We start from the raw sequence: 27,169 nt of genomic DNA, 5'->3' as shown, positions 1-27,169 counted from the left end.
ACTTTATTAGGGGACTCTTTAAAATCTGAGTTCGTGAAAAATAAGGATGTTGTAAACAAATATACATATGTATAGATTGTAAAAACTGTAAAATTACATTGTTCTAGCCTTGAAGAAGTCTGTGGATTAACGCCATATCAGACGAAACACGTGTCGGCTAGGAGGTTTTATGAACGATCAACGAATGAAATAAAAGAAAGAAGAGAAGAAAACAAACAGTGATTTGTGATTTGTCTATTGGCTGAAAAGTGAATTTTCGTATTAGCTCAGGACTACTGTTTTGTTCATTTCCTCAAAAGACCTGAAGTAAATTACAGACTTTCATATCCATTAAACCTGGTGTTGCTTCCCATTCATTCCCACATTGGAAACTCACTTTTTAGGAGTAACCTTCCAAGCGCAGGGTAGTAATGGCCATGGAAAACATCTGTGAACTACACTCAAACGTACGCTTAATGGAGCTGCAACACCATTAATCATAAGCTTGCGCACGTTCTATATTCTAGGTATATTGACCGGGAATACAACACAGCAGATGGCTCCATTTATGCATGCCTACCAGAACAAAGGCCTTGTAATAATACCTCTTCTCACCATTATGTGGTTTTCAAGGCTGTAGCCCTTGCTTGCTGTCCTGCTGAAGATTGAATCCAAAGCATACATGGGTCAAAACGTCAACAATGAATTAAAATATGAACTTGATGCAGATTGCTTGCCACGTGGCAAAACAAGGAGTTGACAACTAGCCTCATTTGATAAACTTTGTATAACTGTTGACAGGCTCTTATTGATGTATTAAATGTTAAACATGTGTCTTCTGTTGAGACCTCACTTTCACGAGCACTGCGTTGATCTCACCTTGTCGCACACCCTTATATAAAATGTTGGCTTAAAAATAAGTTATGTTACATAGTTTTGTTTCTGGCTAAGTGGTGTTTTGTTGTAAGTCACCACATATCCTGTTTAAGGGGGAAGAATATTTGACCCCTTATCAAAAAGGTGGTTCACAAAATCTTTTTGTTGTTGTTAATAAGTCTTCCCAACAGAATCAGTCTAGAATTTGATATGTAATAGACCCAGATTCTGAGGGTTTCCAGGTCTGCCCAGAGTATATTTAACCACTTAAAATGTAGGTCAGATCATTGCTTTAAAAAGGTACACTTACTGCTAAAAGAGGTGTGGGAGACTGGTGCACTGGGACCAAGGCTGACCACCCCTGGAACTAGCAAGGGTACAACATAAGCACAAAGCAGAAAATACCTCTTGGAAGTTCCTTTGAACATTAGCACTTACCGAATCGTAGAGCTGTTTACATGTTTGGCTGGCATCAACTGTGCCTGCGAAGGATACAGTGGGTATTGTGGTGTTCAGTCCATGAACTATCCGGTCATCAATTGTTCGCATGGCTCTGAGAGTTTCCTAGATGTGTTGTGAAAGAAGTGGTGCACAAAAAGAAGCAGTTACGGTTTAAAACAATTACACAACTTGAAACATTGTGAGAACTGGAACGTTAGGCATACACCACATTCATAAAAAGCAGCAATCATATATGCTCGGTCCAAAAACTTGATAAATGCACATCATCATTCCAGAATAGTTTCAGTGATAAATGAAATTATGGTTGAGACAGTAAGAAATAGATCCACTGTGCAGCTGACAGCAGAAAACAGCATAAATGTGATATTTGTCAGGCACTGACAGACTGCACACTATTTATGCAGTGCTTCAACAAGAGCCTTCTGCTCTGGAGAGGCAAACCTCTCTATAGAACAATAATTAAACATTGTCCGAAAGCTCAGCATCGACCGGATTATTGACAGTCAGAAATAATGTAGTAAATATGTCTATGGTATTGCACAAACCTAGCCATAAGGCTGCAGAGCACTGTATAGTGTCGAAGACAAAGACATTTTTAAAGCCTGACTGTCAGGCTAACTGTGTTCTGAGAGCAGAAGTGGACTTACAATGCATCATGATGTAATGTGATTTAAAGATGCGAGTCTTAAGCTCTTCCTCAAATTGGAACAGGGTTCAGTCGCTATTGAAACATGTCTTCCTAGGGCTACTTCTAAGTTTGGAGAGGTTTTCAGCTTTAATGGAGTTGACAGAGTTTCCCCAAGTTTAGTGTGGAAATTAATTCCAGAAGTGAACTTTCCTTGAGTACTCAAAATGGATGTGTAATTTTCTAAAGAGCTCTGTGGTTGGTCCGCCTAATATCCGGCCATCGAATTCCAGGGCGGCCTTACCCGGAATTATATATATATCTGGGGATCGACATGGAGCAAGCCCACCCCCGAACAGACATCTGTGGAGGCCAGTAGAGGTGGACGCTGGTGTCAGGGCCTACGACCTGGCTGGCTGCGACTAGAGCCCTGGCTGACTGCGGCGGTGGAGCTCCCTGACAATCGAGTGACGCCATGGCAGCTTGTGGCGGTGCCGAGGGGCGAGCGAGCGGCCTACGGTGCCTGCATGGTTGTGGCAGTTCGCTGGACCGGGTGTCCGGCTTGGGCCTGGTGGATCTGCCAGCTGAGGGGCGCCGGTGCGGTCATGCCGGGGGCTGGTGCTGCGGCCCTGGTGTCGGGCCGCTGAGGTCCATTGTAGGAGCTCTGGGGGGGCGATGACCTGGAGAGAATGTGCCCTCTGGGAGCTGCCACGGCGGCAGGCAGGGCCCTGATCGAGGTGCCTAGGAGAGTGTGGCTGTACGATGTCGTGATGGGCAGATGGCCAGGCCAGCGGGGCCCGGAGCTGATGTGGCGGCCTGACCGGCCGGGGTCGATCCAAAAGGGGACGACTACTTCTGCTACTTCTGGCCCCGGGAACATTATCTAATCTTCGCTGGGGGATACCGGCCGCGGCGCGCCCTGGGCGCATGTCCTGGGACTCCACACCCCCCGGAGGGAGCCGTGCCTTGCACCCTCATTGCTAAGATCCTCAATTACAGAGATCGCAATCACATTCTCTGGGAGGCCAGACGCAGTGTCGAACAAGTCTTCGAGAATCACATCATTCGCATCTTCCCCGATTACACAAGTATGATTCAGCAGCTCAGAATTACTTTCAGCGGCATGAAACAGAAGCTCAGGGCAATGAACTTAAAATACACGTTGCTATACCGCGCCAAACTCTGAGTAATCCACCATGACAAAGCTCACTACTTCCCTACCCCTGAGGCAGATTGGGACTGGTTGGAGGTGAGGAGATTAACGGATATCAGCCTCTAGGGGCTGTGGGAGGCAACCCACGGAACCTTGGTCGCTGAGCAGGTCACAGAGGCGTGGTCGCCGAAACAAACCTCCTGGTCAACCCTAAGAGTAGTGGTGCAACAAGATGTCTCCCTAGATCTTGAACATAACAGCTCCGATGGCGAGGAAGGCCAGGTGGCCAGAGTGAGCCAGGCACTCCTGTTGGCTGAGCACGAGGAAGCCAGAGCACTGGTGGAGGTTGTTACTGCAGCTAGCTCTGAAGCCAGTACTGGAGACATAGTGGATGATACCCCCCCAACCCGTCAATACGTGAACATGCTGCATGGATCGGAAGCCACCTGAATTTCAAATGAAGTTGCATGGTTCCCCGGGGAGGTCAGCTAACTGTGGCAAACCTGAGGAACTGTAAACATGTTGACTCTCCTTAAGATTTTTACCAGATGCCCGCCGGGAACACTTACTGAGGACCTGAACTGTTTCATAGCACCCCGGCCCGAGTGCTGGGACTGGCAGGCCGCCCCCACCTCTTCTCCCCTCTCTGCTCTTTATTCCTCTATGCCTACTCTCCCCTCTGTACAGTTTTAGACTACAGACCTCGAGCCAGACTCACCTCCCCATTATCTTTCTCTGAATCTTCTACCCCCTCTTCTCTTTTATCCATTTTCCCTGCACACTTTCTCACCCTCTCACCCCCCTACCTCCCCCTTTCCTACTCGAAGTTCTAAGCTATGTATGGATATTGTGTCTTTTTCTCCCCTGCTCTCTATTCTGGTTAGTAGAGAACTGTAGAACATGGGTTTCGTGGATATGAGTGACTGTGTGAATGTAGTAGCCGTGGAGGCACGGGAACAAAGGCTACTCACCTCGGTGGAAGGACAGGACTTCCCTTTGTGGAAACTTGGCAGAGATCACTGTTAGCATAAGCTGAAGCCATTTTTTTTATGGCTTCCATTTAAGTTAGCTACCTGTTTGCCATGCGCTTCCCAGTCTTCGCTGTTGCCTGCTTCTCTATTACGCCTGAGTCATCATCTATATTTAGCCCCTGCAGCACTGAACCTCAGCACTGTGCATGCTCAGAGAGGCCTTAGTTGCCGGGATGCACCTGTTACACACTTTACTTTCAGGCTATTTTAACTAATGTCAGCAATATTGTAACTCCTCCCACTCTGTTGACTAAGCAATTCTGATGTATCCTTGTATGTAGCTGACTATTTGTGTGCACACTTGTACTGCCTCTTTTTGAGCCTCCATTCTTACTCTGCAGTAAAAGGTGTAAATAAGGCCCATGGTTTCTGTACTCCATGTGCTGCCTCATACATTGCCTGAGGGTTCTGGATCAATGTAGTTCCACTCATGAGTCCTAATAAACTATGTTCTTGATATTAAAGGCTTCCGTAACAATCTCTACTTCGTCAGTATAAAGTACCAGTGAGCAAAAGGACAAACCCCTGCACCAGGTGGGCCCCTGAAAATGCTCACCCCCACAAATTGACACCAGTTATGTGGGGCTCATCGGGGTGGTCTTGACAGAGGTTTGGAATCTCGCTAAGGATGTACACTGCATGAGGAGACCCTTGTATTTGCAGGCCGAAGTGCTTTTCAGACTATTCCCGATCTGACCCTCCAGGTGGTGCCGGTCTCCGACTGAGATTCCTTTTGGCGTTCATCTTACAGTGACCATTTGGTCTATTCAGAGCTTGGCAGTTGGAGGCTTGAGACTTCTGCTTGGTAAGGTCGCTCAATGCGACACTTTTTGATTGGATTTGCTTGGCCAAGATTCTGGTTTGGTTATATATAAATTGCAATTTATTTAGGCAGGCAATATGGAGATTTTTCTCTAATTTTTGAATTCTTGAACGGTACAATATTTGCGTTAAGTACTACTTTGTTATAATATTATACATACTATCATATATTTGACATGCCTGTTTCAAGCACGCTTCGAAGGATGTGTTGCTTTCTTGGAGGTACCAATATGGATTAGAAACTAAATCAGCCGGCTCCCCCTGAGGGAACACCAAATAGACACATGTACATTAAAAATGGTATTTATTCCATAATGTATAGTGCACTATGGAATAAATATATTAGGAAGGATCCTGATTTACGATGGCCAATACATGGGTCATTCGATATTAAAAAAATTCAGTATGTGGAACAGTGTGTGTTTAAGCGTAGACAAGATATGTTTGACTGTGTACGAATGTGGGAGAAAGAAGCACATGAGAGAGTGAAGAGAGAACAATCACTAGCAGAAAAAGAACAGTGCAGAAATATTTATGCAAAAGCGCTAGAGATGAAAAATAAAGAAATGAAGGAAATAAAGGAGAAAGAGGATAGGGAGCGCCGTCTACAGGTAAATGGCAAATACTATGTCCGGCGCCCTCTCTATCGTTTACTTAGTAAACCGCAGGACGATTCAATTTTGTTAGATCGATTTCCACCACCATATACTTTTCCCTCTGCCCCCGAGGATGATTCTGACGATTATAAATCTCCCCAAATCAGAAAGGGACAGAGTTAGACCCTAAACGACACACTAGTTAAATTTTGACCGCTGACCGTGCGGCCTCTTTCAGATCTGCTGCTCATAAAGCAGCTCGTGGTGATGCCTCTGCTCCTGACATTATAGCAAATGTTCAGCAATGGTCAGAGCAGTTATATTTTACAGAGTTGTTTACTGGAGAAGTAATTGCAAATTTTAGGAAACATTCCACAGACTTAGAGCCTGTTGATATAAAAACTGATCATAAACAATTGAGTGACGGTCTTTTTCTCCCTTCTCAGGTGGCCGATATAATTAGACGTGTGGTTAAACTACGAACTGATGCGTTCCGTTTGTGAGCAGAGAAAAAGGCAGCTGCTGCAGCTGAACAAACAGCTCAGATCCCTGTGCCACAGGAGGAAGTTCCAGGGACAGATAAGGATACTGTAGGGAAACCAATGTGTGAAGCTGCGCCTTTATATGTTCCTCCTAGGGGTGCGGAAACGAGTGACATTAAAGATTCAGCAGATGCGAAGTGATATTTTATTCACAATTGGATTTATACTCCTTGTAGTAGAGCGGATGTCATGGCGCTTAAAGCTGCTTTGCCTGATCCGCGGAAAAATCCGGCTGTATTTTATGAAGAAGTTGAAGGGGCTGTTAGTTCATACACTATGGCTTTGCCTGATATTTACATGTTTTTTGGGATTATCTTACCCCCGGATATGTGGAGATTGATTCTGAAGATTGATGATCAAACAACTTTTGGAGATATTTAGACTGAAATAGAGAGAAAAGATGCAGAAAGGGAGCCCACGCAGAAACCGTCACAAGAGATATTAGACCTCCCAAAGGCTATTATAATTAAATTGAAAACTCTTATACCTCCTAAAAAGATAGATTGGACTATGTTAGCATCCTGTAAGCAAAAGGCGGATTAGTCAGTTTCTGATTTCTTTACACGTTTTGAGGAGACATTTCATGACTTTAGTGGGCAGTCATTGACAGATGACATAGGCAAGCATCTGTTCGCTGACAAATTTGTCGCGAACATGTTGCCAGGAATAGCTAGTCGCCTAAAGGCCAGCGAGAGTTCACAGACTAGGTCTTCTCCAGTTTCCCTTTTGACTATGGCCCAGTATTATGAATGTCAGGAATTGGAAGATAAAGGCAAGGAGGATAAGAAAGCTAAGGATTTAAAAACAAAGGTGATGTTATCTAAAGTTTATGGTCCATCTTATAGAGGTGGACGTGCGATGTATCGACCTAGTGCACCCTCTTTCCCTCAAGGTACTTTGTCTTCTGATCAGTGTGCTTATTGTAAGGAGATAGGACATTGGCGCTCTGAGGGTCCACTTTTGCGAGGGCAGCAGTATCAGCGTGGTAGAGGTCAAATGAGAAGTCACCCAGGGAACTCAGGAAATAGGGGAGGTATGGATAATCGTGGTAGGTTTGAGGCAATAGAACATACTCAAAATTCTTCTAATACTTTTGACAAGCGTAATCAATATCAAATGTCTGATTATTCAACCGATGATTTGAAGGATTCTAATTATGCATAGGAATGCCTAGGATGAGGTAAGGAACCAGTTGAAGTCCCAGTAGATCAGAAGGGTCCCTATGTTAATGCAAACGTTTTTGGTTCTACTGATCGACTTTTGGTTGATACAGGAGCTCCTCGTAGTGTCCTGTCTAAACAATTGGTTTCTAGGGCTCCCCTGTTTGGCTGAACAATAACATCGAAAGGATTCGATGGGACACCTTCCCTTAGCCCATTGTCACAACCACTTGTATTCCATGTTGATAAATTCACTACTGCATGTCCATTCTTGCTTTCCCCTAACACACCAGATAATATTGTGTCTCGATATGCTCAAACATTTTTGTGCCACGATACGATGTTCCCCAGAAGATGTGCGTGTTATTTTAAATTACAATTACCCTCTTGTTGAAATAGCTGTTCTCAGTTCATAAGATATTGCTTTAGCATCCCTACCTAGTACTTTGTGGGCCACATCAGATACCAATGTGGGGCAAATGGTTATTACCAGAGTTCATATTCAAGTGAAGGAGGGTGCTTCATTGCCTCGACTGCCTCAATATAAAATATCTCAAGAAGGTGAAAAGGCTCTAATACGTATTGTTCAAGATCTGATTATAGTAGGAGTTCTGAAAGAAGTCCCTTACAACATTTTTAATAGACCTATCCATCCCATTTTGAAGAAAGACACTGATCTTAAAATATACAGGTTTATCATTGATTTGTGAAAGGGTAATAAGATTGTAGTGCCCCAATATCCAGTAGTCTCTGACATCACAACACTGCAACTACATTCAGTGTGATCGACTTGAAGAATGCTTTCTTCTCGATACCTATTCATCCTGAAAGCCGTTATTTGTTCGGCTTCTCTTTGAATAATCGATCCTTGAGATACTCTAGATCTCCACAAGGGTATACAGAGAGTCCTAGCATTTACAGCCAAGCATTGAAATGACAGCTTGATTCTTTCCCTGTGCCAAAGGGGTGGCTCTCATACAATATGTTGATGGCACGATGTTGGCTGCAGATACCCCTGAACAGTGTGAAGAAGTAACACTGTCATGCTCTCCTTTCTTGCATCTCACCATCACAAGGTTTCCCGGAAGAAATTGCAATATTGTAGACAGCATGTTACATATTCAGGTCACCTCCTATCTAAGGAGGGACATGCACTCACACCAGACCGCATTCAAACTATTTTAGACACGCCTGTGCCCCATACTCAGAAGTATGTTTGTGCACTGATTGTCCTTAGTTCTTTCTGCAGGCAGTGGATCCCTAGCTTTTCTCACATTGTCAAACCCTTGTTGTCCTTTCTACCAAAGATACTCTAATGCCCCTCCCATGGACTACTGAATGCCAGAGTGCTTTCCAACAGTTGCGACAAACTCTATGGTCTGCACCAGTATTAGGCACTCCAGACTACACAAAGGCCTTCACACTATATGTACACGAGAGGGACGGTTGTGCTCTCTCAGTCTTAACCCAGACACACGGTGAAAAACAGGGTCCTTGTGCATATTTTTCAGCTGTCCTTGATCCAGTCGCTAGTGCGTTGCCTGGGTGATTTCATTCTGTGGCAGCTGTGTCCATAAGTCAGAGTGAGGGAATCGTTTTGTCACATACACTGCCTGTGTTAGTGCCCCATGCAGTTGATGCCCTTTTGAACCAAACCAAAATGGAGCATTTAACTAGTGCTCGTTTGACAGGATATGAATTGACACTTTTGGCCCCTCATATCACCTTGAAAAGATGTTCGACTCTTAATCCGGCTACTTTATTGCCATTCCCAGCTACTCCGTCCCAATCACAAGAGTCTCATGACTGTATATTCCTAACTGAAGGAAAACAGACAAAGGGTTGTGTTGACCTGCAAGATACGCCCCTTTCAAGTGTTGATGGGGAATTGTGGGTTGATGGGTCTTGTACCAGATGGCACGACATCAGCTGCATATGCAATTACAACACTTCAGACAGTAGTTGAGACAGCTCGCATCCCACAGAAGCCAGCTGAGTTGATAGCATTAACGAGGGCCTGTGAACTTAGCACTGACTTGTCTGTTAACATCTACACCGATAACCGATACGCCTTTGGAGTGGCCCATTATTTTTGGCTACTCTGGAAGGAAAGAGGCTTTCTTACATCACATGGGACACAAATAGTGCATGGAGAATTAGTGCATAATCTCCTTACGGCTTCAATCATTCAATCAATCAATCAATCACGGCATTTATAAAGTGCGCTACTCACCCGGGAGGGTCTCAAGGCGCTGGGGGGGGGGGGGGGGGGGGGGGGGGGGCGAAGGGGTATGTTACTGCTCGAACAGCCAGGTCTTGAGCTGTTTCCTGAAGGAGAGATGGTCCTGGGTTCGCCGAAGGTGGGTGGGGAGGGAGTTCCAGGTCTTGGCTGCCAGGTACGAGAAGGATCTTTCTCCGGTGGTGGCTCTGCGGATGCGTGGTACGGTGGCGAGGGCGTGGCTGGTTGATCGTAACTGGCGGGTGGGCGTGTAGAAGGTCATGCTGTCGTTGAGGTACTTGGGGCCCAGGTCGTGGAGAGCCTTGTGAGCGTGGGTCAGGAGTCTGAACGTAATTCTCTTGCTGACGGGGAGCCAGTGCAGGTCTCTCAGGTGTCCGGTGATGTGGCTGTGTCGGGGGATGTCCAGGATGAGTCGTGCGGAGGAGTTCTGGATGCGCTGGAGTCTTTTTTGAAGTTTGGCTGTGGTTCCGGCGTAGAGGGTGTTCCCGTAGTCCAGTCGGCTGGCGACGAGTGCCTGGGTGACGGTCTTCCTGGTTTCGGTGGGGATCCATCTGAAGATCTTGCGGAGAATGCGCAGGGTGTTGAAGCACGAAGATGAGACGGCGTTGACTTGTCTGGTCATCGACATGGGAGGAGTCCAGGATGAAGCCCAAGTTGCGTGCGTGATCCGTTGGTTTGGGAGCGGTGCCCAGGGCCGGGGGCCACCAGGAGTCGTCCCAGGCGGAGGGGGATGATCCCAGGATGAGGACTTCTGTCTTGTCTGAGTTCAGTTTAAGGCGGCTGCTACTCATCCAGTCGGCGACGTCTTTCATCCCTTCGTGTAGGTTGGCTCTGGCGGTGGTGGGGTCCTTGGTGAGGGAGAGGATCAGCTGGGTGTCGTCGGCGTAGGAGATGATGTTGAGGCCATGTTGGCGTGCGATGGCTGCGAGGGGGCTCATGTAGACGTTGAAGAGGGTTGGACTGAGTGAAGATCCTTGTGGAACGCCGCAGATGACTTTGGTGGCCTCGGATCTGAACGGGGGGAGGCGGACTCTCTGGGTTCTTCCGGCGAGGAACGAGATGATCCACTCCAGTGCTTTCTCTCGGATTCCGATGTTGCTGAGGCGCTTCACTAGGGTGCGGTGGCAGACTGTGTCGAACGCCGCAGAGAGGTCCAAGAGGATGAGGGCCGCTGTTTCCCCGTTGTCAATCAGGGTTCTGATGTCGTCGGTGGCTGCGATTAGGGCGGTCTCGGTGCTGTGGTTGGCCCGAAACCCGGACTGCGAGGGGTCGAGGGATCCATTCATCTCGAGGAAGGCGGCCAGCTGTCTATTGACGGTCTTCTCAATGACTTTGTCCGGAAAGGGAAGGAGCGAGATGGGGCGGTAGTTCTTGAGGTCGGTGGGGTCCGCTGTTGGTTTCTTCAGGAGGGCGGTAAGTTCGGCGTGCTTCCAGCTCTCTGGGAAGGTGGCGGTGTGGAAGGAGGAGTTGATGATGTCCTGGAGATGGGGTGCGATGATGGCGTCAGCTTTGTTGAAGAACGTGGGGTGGGCAGGGGTCGGTTGGTGATCCGGAGTGGATGGAGTTCATCGTGCGGGTGGTGTCTTTGGTGTTGATCGGGGTCCCGTTGCAGAGGGTGGTGGGCGTTGGTTCGGCGGTAGGGTGCGTGGTCTGTGCGTCGAAGCTGTTGTGTATGTCTGCGATCTTGCTGTGGAAGAATGCGGCGAGTGAGTCGCAGAGGTCTTGCGAGGGAGTGATGTTGTTGTTGTTTCCGGCGCTGGGGTTGGAGAACTCTTTGACGATGCTGATGAGTTCCTTGTTGTCGTGGGCGTTGTTGTCCAGTCGTTCTTTGAGTGCCGACTTCTTGGGGGCGCGGATCAGCTGGTGCTGTTTGCGGGTGGCGTGCTTGAGGGCTTTCCTGTGGTCTGTGGTCTGGTCGGGCCGCCAGGCTTTCCAGAGGGTGCGGCAGTTCTTCTTGGATTCCTTGAGTTCGTTGGTGAACCAGGGGGTTTTCTTGCTACCGGTTCTGCTGGGAAGGTTCTTTAGTGGTGCGGTCAGCCACTTGGCGAGGTTGCTGGCTGCTTCGTTTGGGTCCGCTGTGTTGGTGGGTGTGTTCTGGTTGAGGGCGGCGGTTAGCTGCTCGGCGTTGATCTTGCTCCAGCTCCGGCGGCGAACCTGTTGCGGGTGGTGGTGGGTTGCAGTTTTCCTGAAGCTGAAGTGGACGCAGCTGTGGTCGGTCCAGTGGAGTCCGGTGGCGTGGCTGAAGGAGATGTGCTTGCTGGATGAGAAGACTGGGTCAAACGTGTGGCCGGCGTAGTGGGTGGGAGTGTTCACCAGTTGCTTGAGTCCGAGGTTGTCCAGCAGGGCGGTGGTGTTTCTGTTGTTGTTGTTTTCCAGGTGGAAGTTGAGGTCCCCTAGGAAGATGTAGTCGGCGGAGGGCAGAGCGTGCGGGCTGATGAAGTCTGCGATGTCTTCGCTGAATTGTGTGCGTGGTCCCGGTGGTCTGTAGATGAGGGTGCCTCGGAGTGTGGTCTTAGGGTCAGTGTGTATCTGGAAGTGTAGGTGTTCGGCGGCGGTGAAGGTTTCGTCGGCGTTAGTCGAGATGCGGATGGTGTTCTTGTGTAAGATGGCGATGCCTCCTCCCGTCTGGTTGGCGCAGTCCTTCCGGGTGATCTTGTATCTGTCCGGGATGGCTATGGTGATGTCGAGCGCTGAGGAGGCGTTCATCCAGGTTTCGGTGAGGAAAATAACGTCCGGTGTTGTCGCGTCAAGCAGGTCCCAGAGTTCTACGGCGTGCCTGTGGACGGAGCGGGTGTTCAGTAGGATGCACTTCAGGTTTTTGCTGCTGGTGTTCGACTTGGCGGGGTGGTGCAGGTCCGACATATTACCTAAGAAAATAGCGATTGTTAAGTGCAGTGCACATAGGAAAGTGACTGATAAAAAAGGACAGGGCAATGCCTTCACAGATCACACAGCTCGTGAGACTGCATTGCAGCGAAGCACTACATCTATGTATGTGGTGAAGTCACAGGCTGAAAGTTGGCATGATGTCAGACAAGAAGTGCTTGACATGCAGTGATCTGCCTCTGCTGAAGAATTAGACCTATGGTCTAAAGAGTGAACATTGGATGATAAGGGCTGTTGGGGAAATAAAGACATGACCAAATAGCGATTGCTCACAGCCTACTTACACCCGATGATTCACATGGCACATGGGCCGGCACATGCTGGAGCATCCTCAATTGCGAAGCTACTTATGCAAGTGTGGGAGCATCCAGAAATTGCTGGCACAGCTCAAACGATAGTTCAGATTTAACTGATTTGTCTCCAGTATAAACCTGGAAAGAGAACACGAACTCCAATAGGATGGTTTGCCACACCGACTGCACCTTTTGAGGGTCTGCAAATGGATTACATCCAGCTAGAACGCTGTAATAACTCAAAGTATGTCCTAGTAGTGGTATGTGCCTTTAGCAAGTGGTTTGAGGCATACGCTACGAGAGATAATGCAGCTCTTACTACAGCAAAGGTGCTTCTAAAGGAGTTCTTCCCTCAATTTGGGGTTTTTAGAGTCCTGTGGAGTAACAACGGACCTCATTTCATTGGGCAAGTTGTTGAGTATGTCCTGAAAGGATTAGGAATCAAGCAGAAGTTCCATGATGCTTTCTACCCACAATCAGCAGGGTTAGTGGAACAATACAATTCTACTCTCAAGCTTAAGTTGGCTAAAATCCAGGCTTCCACAGCTCTGAAATGGCATGATGCGCTACCCCTTGCCCTGCTTTCCATTAGATCAGTGCAACATACACGATCTGGCCTCACACCGTATGAGGTGGTATTTGGAAGGCCCATGAACATTTGGGAGATTCCTAAGCCACGTCCTATACATGATCTACCTTGTGTCCTGATGAGTGACTACCTGCCTCAGTTGACTGACAACTTGCTTTCTATTCATCAACAGGTTCGAGAAGCTCTTCCTGACAGGTCGAAGGGTGAGGGCCATGATCTACGGCCTGGAGATCAGGTTATGGTGAAAGTCTTCCAGAGGTCGAATAGCCTGGAACCGAGGTAGCGCGGCCCTGAGCAGGTGCTCCTGGCAACCAGAACTGCAGTCCGAGTGACCAATCGGAAGAACTGGATCCACTCCACGCACTGCAAGAAAGTGCTGTTTGCCCTGGTGGAGCCCGCTGCACTCACCGACCATCAAGACATCCTGGACACAGAGAGAGGCCAAGCCATAACACCTGAAGGACCTGAGGAAGTCTTCCCGGACCACACAATCGCAGGGGCATCTTGATATCAGCTGCGACCCCGGAGATAACCTGCATTGCAGAAAAAAACTGGTTGAGCAACCGTCCTGGATTAGTGAAAGGCTGAGCCGAGGAGGGGAAGGGGAAATCTTTTTCCTAGTGACACCCGTCTAAACTCTCAGTGAAGAAGCCAACAGATGCCCAGGACTTTCGAGCTCCATCTGCATTTTTGTTGTTCAAACATCGAGATAAAGCCTATGGAAAATACATCGACTGCTGCGAGAATTTGCGGCAAGAAGACTATGTTCCTTCCTAGGTTTACTTTCATTGTGATTATTATGGCAGTAATAGCTTGGGATGTAGAGGAAGTGACTTCTGTTCGCCAAGCACTGAATGACACGTCTCCAGCCCCCATCGAGTACCATTATTTCTCCCTTCCCTATCATGAGCAGAAGCACAGAATGTCCTACCTTAATTATACGTTCATTCAGATGTTGCACCACACCCACAATGCTATGAACATCACCAACTGTGGAATGATGCCAGCTCATCAGAAAAAAGGGAGGAACACTTTTTATTTCTCTCCCATTCTCACACAATGGTTCTTGTCAAGCCTGGTTCGCATTGCTATGCGCTTGTGAGGTTGCTAATATTACTGATGTTGGTGTAGGGAGACTGAATTTGTATCTTAATAAAGTGTGCTATCCTGATGAGGAAGGAGATCCACAGGCTAACGGAACTATATGGGAAATGGAGGAGTATCACAGAGGAAACTCTTCTATGCACTATGTTTTCCCAAACACTCGAACATCCAACTGTAATGGACCTCCTGAAAGCTGTTACTAGAGCTCGAGCAGACTTGTGTGTGAACAGTGTTGGAAGAATTCCTGTGGGGAAGAGCGATTGTACCCTGGTACTGAACATTACTGCGGTTAACAACAGTAGTTTTATGTCCTCAGACAATACTTACTTCATCTGCGGAAACAAAGGATACTACCATCTACCCATTGGATGGTCAGAAACTTGCTATGTGTCCTTTTTGTTGCCACCTGTGTTTTTGGCTCTTGCATCCTATCATAAAGACTATAACCAGTTGAATGAGATTTCTAAGAACCGATATAAGAGGACAATAAATCATGATGAGGTGGATCAGACTGATACTGCACTGCAGCAATATGTTGACTTTAATTTGGGATTGTTCCTCTTTGTTGGTGCTGCCTTAAACAGTCGGAAAATTAGGTGCTTGACACGTGTTGTAGAGGCTGTGACCAATCAGACAGCTATGGCACTTGGAAACATCACAGAAGAACTGCAAATAGCGAGAATTGTGGAGCTCCAAAATTGAATGGTCCTTGAGGTTGTGTTGGCTGATCGAGGTGGTCCACGTCGCATCATCGCGAGCAGTTGTGTTTATATCCCTGATCACGCCCCTTCAGTTTGTGATGCAATCTCTAAACTGCATAAAATCGCTGCTGACATTCACCCTGATACCGGAACATGAACTTTAACCGATTGGCTATGGACACCATTTGTTACCTTGGGCAGGAAAATGTTAACGATTCTATAAATCTTCTTTGCGATCCTACTGTTATGTTGCTTAGGTCTACAATGTGATCCAATGCTTTGTTCCCTCTGTATCACTGCTTGTATACCTACCAAACGCAACATTAACCCCTTCCAGGCTCATGACGAGCTGGGCTCGTCATGAAGTAGCCTCCTACCAGGCTGATGACGAGCCCAGCTCGTCATACATAATGTACTTTTGAAAATCCCAGCACAGGAGCAAAATATCACTAGCAGCGATGGTGTTAAGAATGTAAATACCCAATATGTATTAGACCAAGAAGTTAATGAGATGATGCAAATAGACGTGCAAGATGTTTTCTTTGTTCCTTCTAAATCATAGATGTCTTCAGCTAATGCTAAAAGGGTAGTCTGTGGAAACTTGGCAGAGATCACTGTTAGCATGAGCTGAAGCCATTTTTGTTTGTGAGATCCATTTTAGTTAGCTATGTGCTTGCCATATGCTTCCCAGTCTTCGCTGTTGCCTGCTTCTCTATTATGCCCGAGTCATCATCTATATTTAGCTCCTCCAGCACTGAGCCTGAGCACTGTGCGTGCTCAGAGAGGCCCTAGTTGCTGGGATGCACTTTACTGTCAGGCTATTTTAACTACTGGAAAAAATATTATAACTCCTCCCACTCTGTTGACTAAACAATTCGGATGTATCCTTGTATGTAACTGACTATTTGTGTGTACACTTGTACCACCTCGTTTTGAGTCTCCATGCTTACTCTGCAGTAAAAGGTGTATACAAGACCCATGGTTTCTGTACTCCATGTGATGCCTCAAACATTGCCTGAGGGTTCTGTATTGATTTAGTTCCACTCATGAGTCCTAATAAACTATGTTCTTGATATTACAGCTTCCGTACCAATCTCTACTTTGTCAGTCTAAAGCACGAGAGCGCAAAAGGGCGAACCCCTGCACCAGGTGGGCCCCTGAAAAGGCTCGCCCCCACACCCTGCAACCTCGCACGGCAGTAGGCAGAGTGTGGTGTGATGTGATGTGATTGGTTGTGAAAGAGTGTAGTTAGCGCAACTTCTTAGAAGTTAAATTTGTATATTGTGTGTTTGGCAGGCAATATGCCAGATACGTTTAGTTTTGATCTTTAAGTGGGTGTTACTATGCTAGGACCGGATTGGGAAGGCAAGGTTGGTTTGTCATGTGTTGACCCAGAGGAATTTGGGGTGGAGGGATAACAGTTCAGTCATTTGTTTTTAATGTAACAACAGCTCTGGTGGAGAGGCTGTGACAATCCCAATTTTACTCCATAGTCTAGAGATGGATGGTTTTAATATTGTCACTTGGAATGTACAGGGGCTAAACACATTTGTTAAAAGGTATAGGACACAAACATATCTCCACAGGCAGTGGGCCCACATAGCCATGTTGCAGGAAACTCATTTAACCGATAATGAGGCCCAAAAACTACAAAGGAAATGGAGAGGCCAGATGTACTATGCAACATACTCTAAACACGCCCGGGGTGGCAATCTGGATAGCCCTGCAAACTCCATTTCCGGTTCTGAGCTACACAGCAGCCATAGAGGGCAGGTACATACTGGTTCACGGATTGCTAGACGGCGCAGAAGTTTGCCTTCTGAATATCTATGCTCCAAGCATAGATGACAGTGCTTTTTACCTTTGCCTAGAAGAATTAGTTGTGTCCTACGCAGGCATTCCTCTTTTGTGGGCCAGTGATTTTAATTGTGTGCTATATGGATAGATAGACACCCCCCCAAACCGCACACAAAACCCAACATGGTGGAAGGATGATGCGGAGGCTGGGATACGGGGACTGGTGGAGGATGGTACACCCATTGAAGCAAGAATACACGTTTTGCTCCGACTCATGTGAACTACAGGCCACTCAATCGCTTGTTGCTTTCCGGGGAGGCAGCAGAGCATGTTCAAAGCATATGTATACTCCGGAGATTCCTACTGGATCATGCCCCAGTGATACTCCAATGGGGCACTAGGAAAGGTAGGCCTGCCGTCTTGCTATGGCGTCTCCAGCCCAGAGCACTGAAAGACGAGATATTCCGAACAGAGCTCGGCATTTCAATTACTAATTTCTTCAACAGTAACTGGTTGTCAACAAACACTAGGGGCACGGAGTGGGAAGCATTAAAAGTGGTGCTGCGGGAAGAAGGTTTGTCAAAGGTGGGTGGGATGAGAAAGCCACTGGAGAGGGACCTTGAGCGCAAACCCTGATTCTGGAATGTAGATGAGGAACGGCTGAGAGCTCACCGGCGAGTAGGAGAAATATGGGACAGGCTGAATTGCCTGGTAAAGCAAGAATACCAACAGCTCCTACATAGAGACGGTGATAAAACCAGGAAGCTGCTAGCGTGGCTTCAAGAGAGCGCCCACCCCCTACCATACTATCAATTAGCCAGTCAGACGGGTCCCTTACACAGTCTACCATAAATTTGCGGTTACAAGCACATCTGGTGGACGTATACGGCAGGGGCCAGGCGACTGCAGGGGCAATCATAGAGCAGTTCCTGGACGGAGTACCCCGGCCGCGACTCACTGAAGAACAGGGCAAGACGCTGGGGCAGAGATCACCCTTGAAACCCTCCAAGAGGCAGTGCGAGATATGGCAGGCGGTAGGGCCCCTGGGCCCGATGGCCTCCCAGTAGAATACTACCAGGCATTTACAGAACAGCTGCTCCAAAGGCTGTTGGAGACTCTGCGTGAGGCAAAGCAGATTGGGACACGCCTGATGTCCATGAAAGAAGCCCAAATAGTAATGCTGCTCAAGCTGGGCAGGGACCCTACCTCGCTGAGCCCCTACCACCCCCTTTCCATGCTGGGAGTGGATACCAAAATTCTGGCATCAAGGCTGTACAGAGTAGTTACCCAACTACTGCATGATGGCTAATGCAGATTCATGCCTGGTCGGGGCACACACATGAAACTTCATATACTCGCGCACGTACTACACTCCTTTGCATGCCTGGAGATGCCAGCCACAATGATCTGCTTAAACATAGAAAAAGACTCTGACACCTTGCAATGGGAATACTTATGGGAGGTACTGCGTCCGGATTTTGTAGCATGGGTGCGCCTCATGTACCAGTGTCCCACGGCCAGAGTGCGCAGTGGCGGGCTGGTTTCTACCCTAATCACCATTGAACAGGGCACAAGGCAGGGTTGCATCCTGTCCCCGCTCCTATTTGCACTCGCAATGGAGCCTCTCGCAATTCGACTGCGGAGAGACACGGAACGCTGGGGCCAAGTAGTGGGGGGGTGATGCATTGATATACATGCATAATCCTGCTGAAGCCACCCCAGATCTCCAGACTGTGTTGGCTGACTTTGGGAAGGTATCCGGGCTGATAATTAACCCAGAACATATCCGCTGCATTTCCACTGGCAAGTCTGGCAGGGCGGGATGCGGCTGAACTCCCACTGCGGTCACTCACTCGGAAGAGCGACCACTTCTATGACATAAATATTGACAACCTCAAGAGAGTGAACATCAAACAGCCTCCTTCCCCCCATAATCCGGCTACACTCAAATGCATACTGCTCAACTGCAGATCTGCCAACAAACATGCCTCTGCGATCTTCGACCTCATACATCTTAATGAGATAGACATCATTATCCTAACAGAAACTTGGCTCACCCCCTCGTCCACTTAGATTGTAGACCTCTTGGTGCCTCCCCCTCCCATGACAATTTGTCTGGACAGAGTTACGAAAATAGGAGGTGGCCTAGCCTGTATACATAGAAGGTCACTTGCGATCTCCCTCTCAGAATCCTCTTCACCATCAACCTGTGAATACCTCTGCCTCAACATTTCCAGTAACAAGCAGCTGGTTTGCAAACTGCATACATTCTATCACCCTCTGGGCGACAATCTAACATTCATTGAACAATGAATGGAAATCATAGCTGTCAATGTGGATTCAATACAGCCCAAAATCTACTGGGGAGACTTTAACCTTCATTGGTCAAATCCTAACGACCAAGCTGTAGCATGCTTCAACTCCTTCTTGAAGGATCACGATTTGGTTCAACATTGTGACCAACTTACCCACAGTAAGGGGGAAACTCTTGACCTCATCATCTCCATGTTTTGACTGGACTGATTTTTTTAATGAGAAAAACAGACTTATTAACTTTGATCTCAAAACCAGGAGGTCTCTATTAACATCCAACGGACCTGCACCCTCCCTGGCCACATCAGACAAGGCTGCTCCACTTAGCAGAGGTATCAAGCACAACGCTTCCTGGGACACCTTAACCATCCTAAAAGAAAATTAAATCAATAAGGTCCTTCGGAGTATCAACCCATCTAATCACTTCAATGACCCTTTACCACCCACCATCTTCAAAGCAATTAAAGATTCTATCTCCCCATCTGGACAATGTTCGTCAATGCTTCTCTCTCACGATTCCAGAATGTCTAAAAGAGGCCCAGGTAACACCTAGTTTATAAAAACCTAGAGCAGACAGCACTGATCTCAACAACTTTCGCCCCATCTCCAGCATCCCCACACTAGCCAAACTCTTGGAAAAATGCGTCCAATCTCAATTATGTGCACACATCGAAAACTTCCTTCTTCTGGACCAACACCAATCGGGCTTTCGTAGTGGCACAGCACTGAATAGGCTCTCGCTAATGTCACGGATGACATCCTAATAATGCTTGACAGAAATTAATCTTCCCTCCTTATCCTACTCAACCTTTTCTCTGCCTTTGACACTGTCAATCACGGCAACCTCCTAGATATTCTGGAGCAAAGGATGGGCCTCTCTGGGCAGGTGCTGCAATGGTTTTCGTCCTTCCTCCAGCACAGATCCCAAAGAGTTAAGACGAACCACTCTCTCTCACCCATCCCCAGTCACCATAGGGGTTCCTCAAAGATCCTCCGTATCTCCCATTCTCTTCAATTTATTTCTGGAACCATTAGCTGATGTACTAAAATTCTTGGACATTCGATTCCATATGTATGCAGACGACACCCAACTCTACCTGAAAATCTCCTCCCCAGACAACAACACTTCACTCAATTCCACCCTACTGACTACTCAAACTTGGCTAACTGAGAACTACCTCCTGCTAAACACCACCAAAACAGAATTCCACCTCATCTCTCCCCTGAAACACACACCTAATATTGACCTCTGGATGAACCACCTCACAGCCTTCAACTGCTCCCCCCGCATTATTGACTCAGCTAAATCGCTAGGAATCACATTGGACAAACACCTGAATATGAAGAACTCTTAGGAACCTCAAACCTTTCTTACCTCAAACCAACTTCAAGCAGGTGGTCCAAGTGCTTGTTCTAGCGAGGATTGACTATGGCAGTGCTACGTTATGCGGCCTCCCCAAATACACTTTGGCTCCGCTAAAGGCTTCATTGAACGCGGCGGCCAGACTGATTACGGACACCAAGCGAAATGCCCACATCTCCCCAGTCCTCAAATCTCTAAACTGGCTGCCCTACGAAGCTAGAATTCAACTAAAGATTGCATGCTTATTGCACAAAGCCCTCCACTTCAAAACCCCTGGCGCAAAAGTTAAAACTATCCGGAGGGGGGAGACCAACAAGGAGTGCTAATTCCTTCCTCCTGAAACCCCAGATCTTCCGCAAAAAGAAAACCTGTCAACGAGCGTTCTCAGGATCTGCTCCAAAAATGTGGAACTCTCTTCCACCGGAAATCTGAAGAATCTCCTCCAAGGTTGCTTTCAAACTGGAAGCAAAAAGATTCCTCATGAACAAATTCCTACCCTCATAAGAAGAGCGATTGTCAGCTCTTAGCGCATCGGACACACTTCAAGAATGGATGTCATGGTATTTTTCTATTGTATTTGCTCCCCTTGCCGTTATGTTTTCAATGCCTAGCACACTATACGCCTAGCCAAGGTATATATTGGTCTTTTCTTGTACACAATTTTTGCATTTCCTAAGTATATTCCCTATTTCACTCTCGTACTGTTACCTCATTCCCGCAATTTTTAAAGCACTCCGATATCCTTCGGGATCAAGTTCGCGCTATATAAAACTTTATAAATAGAATAAGATAAACTTCTGTTATTTAGGGATGCAGATAGCCCACTCGACCGAAGCCCAATATGCCTTGGATATGGGCTTGAAAGAGTCAATACTTTTCTGGAACAGGCTACCGTTGTCAGTCATGGGATGGGTGGCACTAGCAAAGATGGTGCTGCTTCACCATTGCCTATTCACACTGCAAAATTCATTCTGCAGTATTCCGAGTGACATCTTCACCACTCTGAAAAGTCTCCTGGTTTGGGCCGGTAAACGCAGCAGAGTCAAACTCAATTTCCTAAAGCTGGATATGGAGCAGGGTGGCCTGTGGCTTCCGTATTTGCGCCTCTACTGTATCACAGGCCTTCTCCAGTATGCGGCGCAGAGGTGTGCGGATGGTCCGAACTCGGAAAAAAGGCTACTCGCTGGCAGGTGCCCAGAAACTGACCTCCCTAGATAGCCAATGATGAGCTTGAGGACTCCCCCACTCCCCAAGACTGACCATTTGCGATCAAATAGGTTGCCTGGGCCTGGGAGAGGGAGGTCACTCTTGTGCAGCAGAGGGCCCCTTATGCCCGCGCTCTCCTCCTGAAGTGGCTCAATCGGTAATGGACGTGTCCAGTTGGTATGAACTTCGGCGAGGGACCTTGACCTCAACTATAACTTCCTATCCTGTGTGGCGACAAAAGATAATAGGGTCCCGGAAGGCCACTTCCTCCAGTATGCAAAGATAACACGCACGATCCGCAAAATCTGAACTACGTTTCAGAATAAGCCAGAGGAATTGAGCACTCTATGCACAATCCTAGATCCAAGCTCCTTCCAGGATTAATATCTCGATTATAAAGGGCCCGGAAAACAGATTGTATACTTGATTTAACAGAGAAACGGGACAGGTGGAAGAAGGACCTACCTGCGCCATTAACAGGGGGGATGGAAACTCGCATTTGTACAGGTTCACGACATCTCAAGCAATGCCCAATTTTAGCTCACACAGTTCAACTACCTCCAATGCACCTACCCGACTCCTCTGCGCTTATCTCAGCTTGACCCTTCACGCTCACCAGAATGCCTGAGAGGTTGTGCTTCCCCGGCCTACTTTGTGCATGTGACCTGGGATTGTCCCACGATCCGCTCTTATTGGAGCATAGTTTTGGATAGGTTGCGGAGGGCAACCAAGCTCCCGCTTGAGCTAACAGTCAAACACTGCCTGCTGGGTGTGCTATTGATCCCCACGGTCACAACCCGCAAGCATCATAAATTCAACATGCTAGGACTGATGTTGGCGAAACGCAGCGTAGCTATCCATTAGAAGCTAGCCGCAGACCCACTCCTGGAGAAATGAATAGCGGGCCTCTGTGAACAGGGGGTAGCGGAAGAACGCCGTCTACGCGTGGTCCATACAGATGAGAGCGCTGACAGAGACTTGGGGAATCATGCAGGAGATCACACAAGGGACAGACCACACTGGAGGGAGCGACAGTAAACAATCACAGAATGGGACACCGACGCCCACGCGGAGGTACTCCTTGGTGGGCTTCTACCATCTCCCACAGTTCCATAATGGTCATAACTTTGGGCCCCTACCTCACTTGGAAACATTTCCTAGCCCATAACATGCACCAGGGTGTCAGCCACTAGCTAGCACACCGCTGCCATGGAGATCTCATGGATTAACTATGCCTTTTTCACTAATTCACTCTTCACTTAAGCACCCATTGCGTCATTTAGTAACACGAGAAGACCCCTCTCATAGACATAGAAATATAACAGGAGGGAGGATGCCGTAACTGCCAGGTGCTGTCAATAGCACCAACATGTTTAAATATTTTGTTTTAGTATTACAAAAAAAAAAAAAAAAAAAAAAAAGTGTAAGATGGGAGGGTACAAGTGGCCACGGGTCAGGGAAAGTGAGGAGTGTCTCACCCCGCTGGGTTTATCAGAAGTAATGTACCAAAGATGAGGGCTGGGTTACTACAAAATGGATCTGCTTATGTAAGCAGCCTGCAAACTGCTGCTCTATGATTATAAGAACTGTACTAAGGGTCCCCTGGCGACGTGATCACATAGCTACCAATTGTTTCCGAAACAATGTATGTATGATGATCCTAATTTAAATAGTACCAATTACAAGATGAGCTGCTGCTACAGAGCCCCTCACTCCTTTGGGAGCCAGTACCACTGCTCCAGTTGCACCACTGGTAACCACATTCAGTTCTGGACAATGACAACACACAAACTCAATAGGGAATATATTAAGCACATCAGAGCCTTTTTGACACCATCAAGCAAAAGCACACATCATTAAAACAGGACTCTGAACATTTCCAACATGGCCCAAATACGCGCTTAAACAACTGCACATAATGCCGCCAGCTGTGTAATACGCATATACTTATGTTGAATAGTGGGCACGCTTACCATCCTAAAGGATCCTGAATGGATTTAGTACAGCTTTTTCATCTTGCCATCAAACACCAAGAACTCACTGAAGTTGATACATTCGTCTTACTTAGGAATATACCCATTTGCTTCACTGACAGCGTATGTTCACAAGCAGAGTTATGCTCTGGTTTACAATAGAAACCTCAAAACAATTTGGCAAGTCAACTATGGATAACTAAACGAGCTTTAGTGCCATACGAACGTCAAACTGCGCACTATACCATGGTCACGAGCAATCACTCTATATGTGGCAGGCTAGTCCCTCTCTTATCTACAAGTGTAGCTGATCACGTACTTCCACCATGCCTATCTTAGGAAACTTAGTACTGCTGCCCACCCATGCCAGTCTACAGGGAGATACAGCCATTAACACCATTAATACGAACAGGAAGCTAGTTCCACCCACCCTCACTTGCATTAATATCCAAGGAGTTGATATGTCAGTCTCCTCCATGCCTGTCTCTGGGGTGCTCTAGCCAAGTGTATGAATGTCTAGGTTGGGGGTCTCTATTGCCCTCATGTCCATTGGGAATTTTACTTTGTCTACTGATGCCTGGGCATCACGAAAAGCATTTCGCATCCCTGTCAAACGTCTCTTTTCGTACACAAATACATATAGCAACATGTTCTGGTGAAGAGAAGCTCTCCTTTCTGCCTATTAAAACAAAGCTGGTCTGGCAGGAACCTGTTCAGTTCTTCTTCCCGATCTTGCATGTCTATGATGCAGAACAACCTTCCCCTTCCATCAGACATATACACCGCCATCAGATTCAAAAGTAAGTTGTTGCTTTATTCTCATTAGACATTCCTACAAGTAGTTCTGCAGTCTGTGGACACCCTGTGTTCTCTCTCTGTCCCCCAGTGAAGGGTCTTTCCCAATCTCACTGCATCGAAATCGGCTCCCCCATCCCCTGGTGAATGCCTCGAGAGTGTGTGTGCTACCTGCTGCACGTGAGGAGCTGGGGCTGCCCTTCATCATAAGTGACATTGCCCCGCTGCACTCTGGGTAGTGACTCCATCCTGCACCGCTGAGGCTCCCTCCCGCTGCCGGTCAGGCTGGGTGAGCCTCTGTGGCTGTGGAGAAGGATGCACCCGGTCTGCCTTGCGCCCCATGGGGCCCCTAGACTGCCCCACCATCAGTGCTCACCTGGAACTCGGAGAAATCCTCGCAGCTCACACCTGCAGTGGGCGCCGCCATATTGGAACCGCCCCCAGGACCCGCCGGGCACTGACCCCTCGGAGCTGAGGTGGCCAGCGCAGTGCCTGCGTGGAGAGCACAAATCAGCTGCAAGGGAGAGGAGAGAAGTGAGCTAGATGAGGGTGAGAGGTCTAGGAAGGGGCATAGCTGCAACATTTCCCGGGTAAAGCATGAATCATGAAATCGGTCCAGTTTTTTTGTAGCATTCTGGGACTTGTAGTCTTATTTAACCCGGTATAAAACTAGGATTAAAACTACCAGAATTTGAAGAAAAGAAACCCGGTCTGGGCTACATGTTCACGCATGGACTTGGGAAAAGTGGCAGTCATGAACGAGGTGTGAGATGTGCACAACAAGCATTGGCAAAGCCAATAGGTTTGGTGTATTCGATATCTACTGGCTTCAGGGCTTTAAGTGGGATGAAAAAACTGGGGGGTGGGTCTCTCAAGGGGGCGTGGCCTATGTAATTAAGGGCGTTAAGCCACGCCCTTAATTACATTGACCACGTGAGCTAAAAATGTGTGCTTAGCATAGTGTGTCACTCGACTGGTATTTTGCTGTTTCTGTCATTGCATCCAGATATATGATACAACAAGTAACATCATCCCTACAACAAGTCAGGACTATTGGCTTTGTCAATAGTTATTAGTTGCATAAGATAAATGAGCAGCAACTATGACTTGTATTAATATTGAAAAAGCTTCCACTTAAAGCCCTGGTAACACCACGACAATGTTGCTGCTCCTGAGTTTCAAAAAGAGAAGGGAAATCCAGAGTGAAAATGACTCTCTTTAAAGGATTCTCCTTCCCCTACAACGCTCGAAAAAAACGTCCGCCTGTGCCAGGGCACAAAACAGAGCCCGATAGAGACCCATTTCGAGGCCTCCTTAAAAAAACTGCTGGTGCTCAGACCCGGTGAGACCCCGCCCACCTAAAGCCCTGACCGGCTTTGCCAATGTGTGTGTTTTTAGCAAGGTTACACAGCAATGTAGGCTGCTGTAGAACATGGCTACCCCCCCCCCCCCCAAAGAAAAGTGCTCTGATGGGGCTACCATTGACCATGCGAACCCTCTTAGGGTCAAGCCTGCATGAGCAGCATGCTGTGTATGTATATATATATATATATATATATATATATATATATATATATATATATATATAGAGAGAGAGAGAGAGAGAGAGAGAGAGAGAGAGATGTATATATACATACATGTATCTATATGTATGTGTGTATATATATATATATACATATATATTTATATACAAATATATATTTATACATACACACATATATATATATCAGTGCAAATCCCGTAGCTCCAACAGAAGTCAAGATTATTCAAATGAGTTTATTGGCACAACTAAACCAACAAGTTTCAGCCCTCTCACAGCTTTGCTCACGGTTAGTGAGTCCTTCCTTTGTTGCACTATTTAAACTCAGCTGGCCTCAATGTGGCATTCTGGGACATACATATATATATATAGAAAGCGTCTGGATGCCGGGCCAGTCCTTCACAAACAGGGACTGGGACGTCTGATCACCCTATCTGTAAGGGGCTTGCATCCCACCCATTGATTACCGTTCATTGGCCCCTTTGTCTCTCTTCTTTTCTGTATCCTACTTTGCTAGTATGTGCTTTGCCGTCTCTTCCTGTTTCATCTGGGGCGCATGGCTGAACCACAGATTTATTATTTTAATTAGTGTCCCTCCGCTAATCCCACTCTGATTTACTTACTGTTTGTTAATCTTTTTTAACACCCTCCTCACCCACCAGTTATTCTGGTTTCTTTCAGTTATTAGTGTTTCTTTATGTTTGTTGTGCTTCTTTATCTGTTTTATATAGAGAGTAACCTTCTTTTCTTCTACTATCGCCCCGTGGTAACCCTTACGGCTATTACTACACCCACCACACAACCGTGAGCTGCGACTCCTGAGCTCACTATAACCACCTCTTAAATCAGCCCAGCAAAGAGGGTCCACCTGTTTTAATGTCACCGAGGCAGCTTCCGTTAACCATTTGCTGGCGCTAGAACTGACAATTTTTTATTCGGCACACACCACACAGAGCAGCCGAATTTTATCTGCACACTCCACGCAGAGCCGCCAAAATATATGGGCACTAATTAAAACTTTGACATGTGCCACCTCAACCACTGAGCTACAGGTACTCACCTTTAATTAGGCCAACAGATACACAGACGCCTTACGTTACTGAGGGGCACTCCGTTTTGAGCGT

The 27,169-nt window shown here is 47.2% G+C and overlaps 1 protein-coding gene across 1 annotated transcript in view; it reads right to left on the bottom strand.

The window, feature by feature from the left end:
* MIX23 (mitochondrial matrix import factor 23) overlaps nt 1-25,013 on the bottom strand; it is a 69,696-nt gene extending 44,683 nt beyond the window's left edge. The window contains exons 1-2 of the mRNA XM_086933549.1: nt 24,882-25,013; nt 1,294-1,419 (exon numbers count right to left, since the gene is read on the bottom strand). Coding sequence (XP_086789675.1) covers nt 1,294-1,419; nt 24,882-24,932 — 177 coding nt within the window. The 5' untranslated portion in view covers nt 24,933-25,013. The remainder of the gene's footprint in view (nt 1-1,293; nt 1,420-24,881) is intronic.
* Between the last annotated feature and the right edge of the window lie 2,156 nt (nt 25,014-27,169).

The sequence above is a fragment of the Lissotriton vulgaris genome, chromosome 8 (assembly GCF_964263255.1).
Source record: "Lissotriton vulgaris chromosome 8, aLisVul1.2, whole genome shotgun sequence".
NCBI lineage: Eukaryota > Metazoa > Chordata > Amphibia > Caudata > Salamandridae > Lissotriton > Lissotriton vulgaris.
This window is presented reverse-complemented; position numbering and strand designations above follow the sequence as displayed.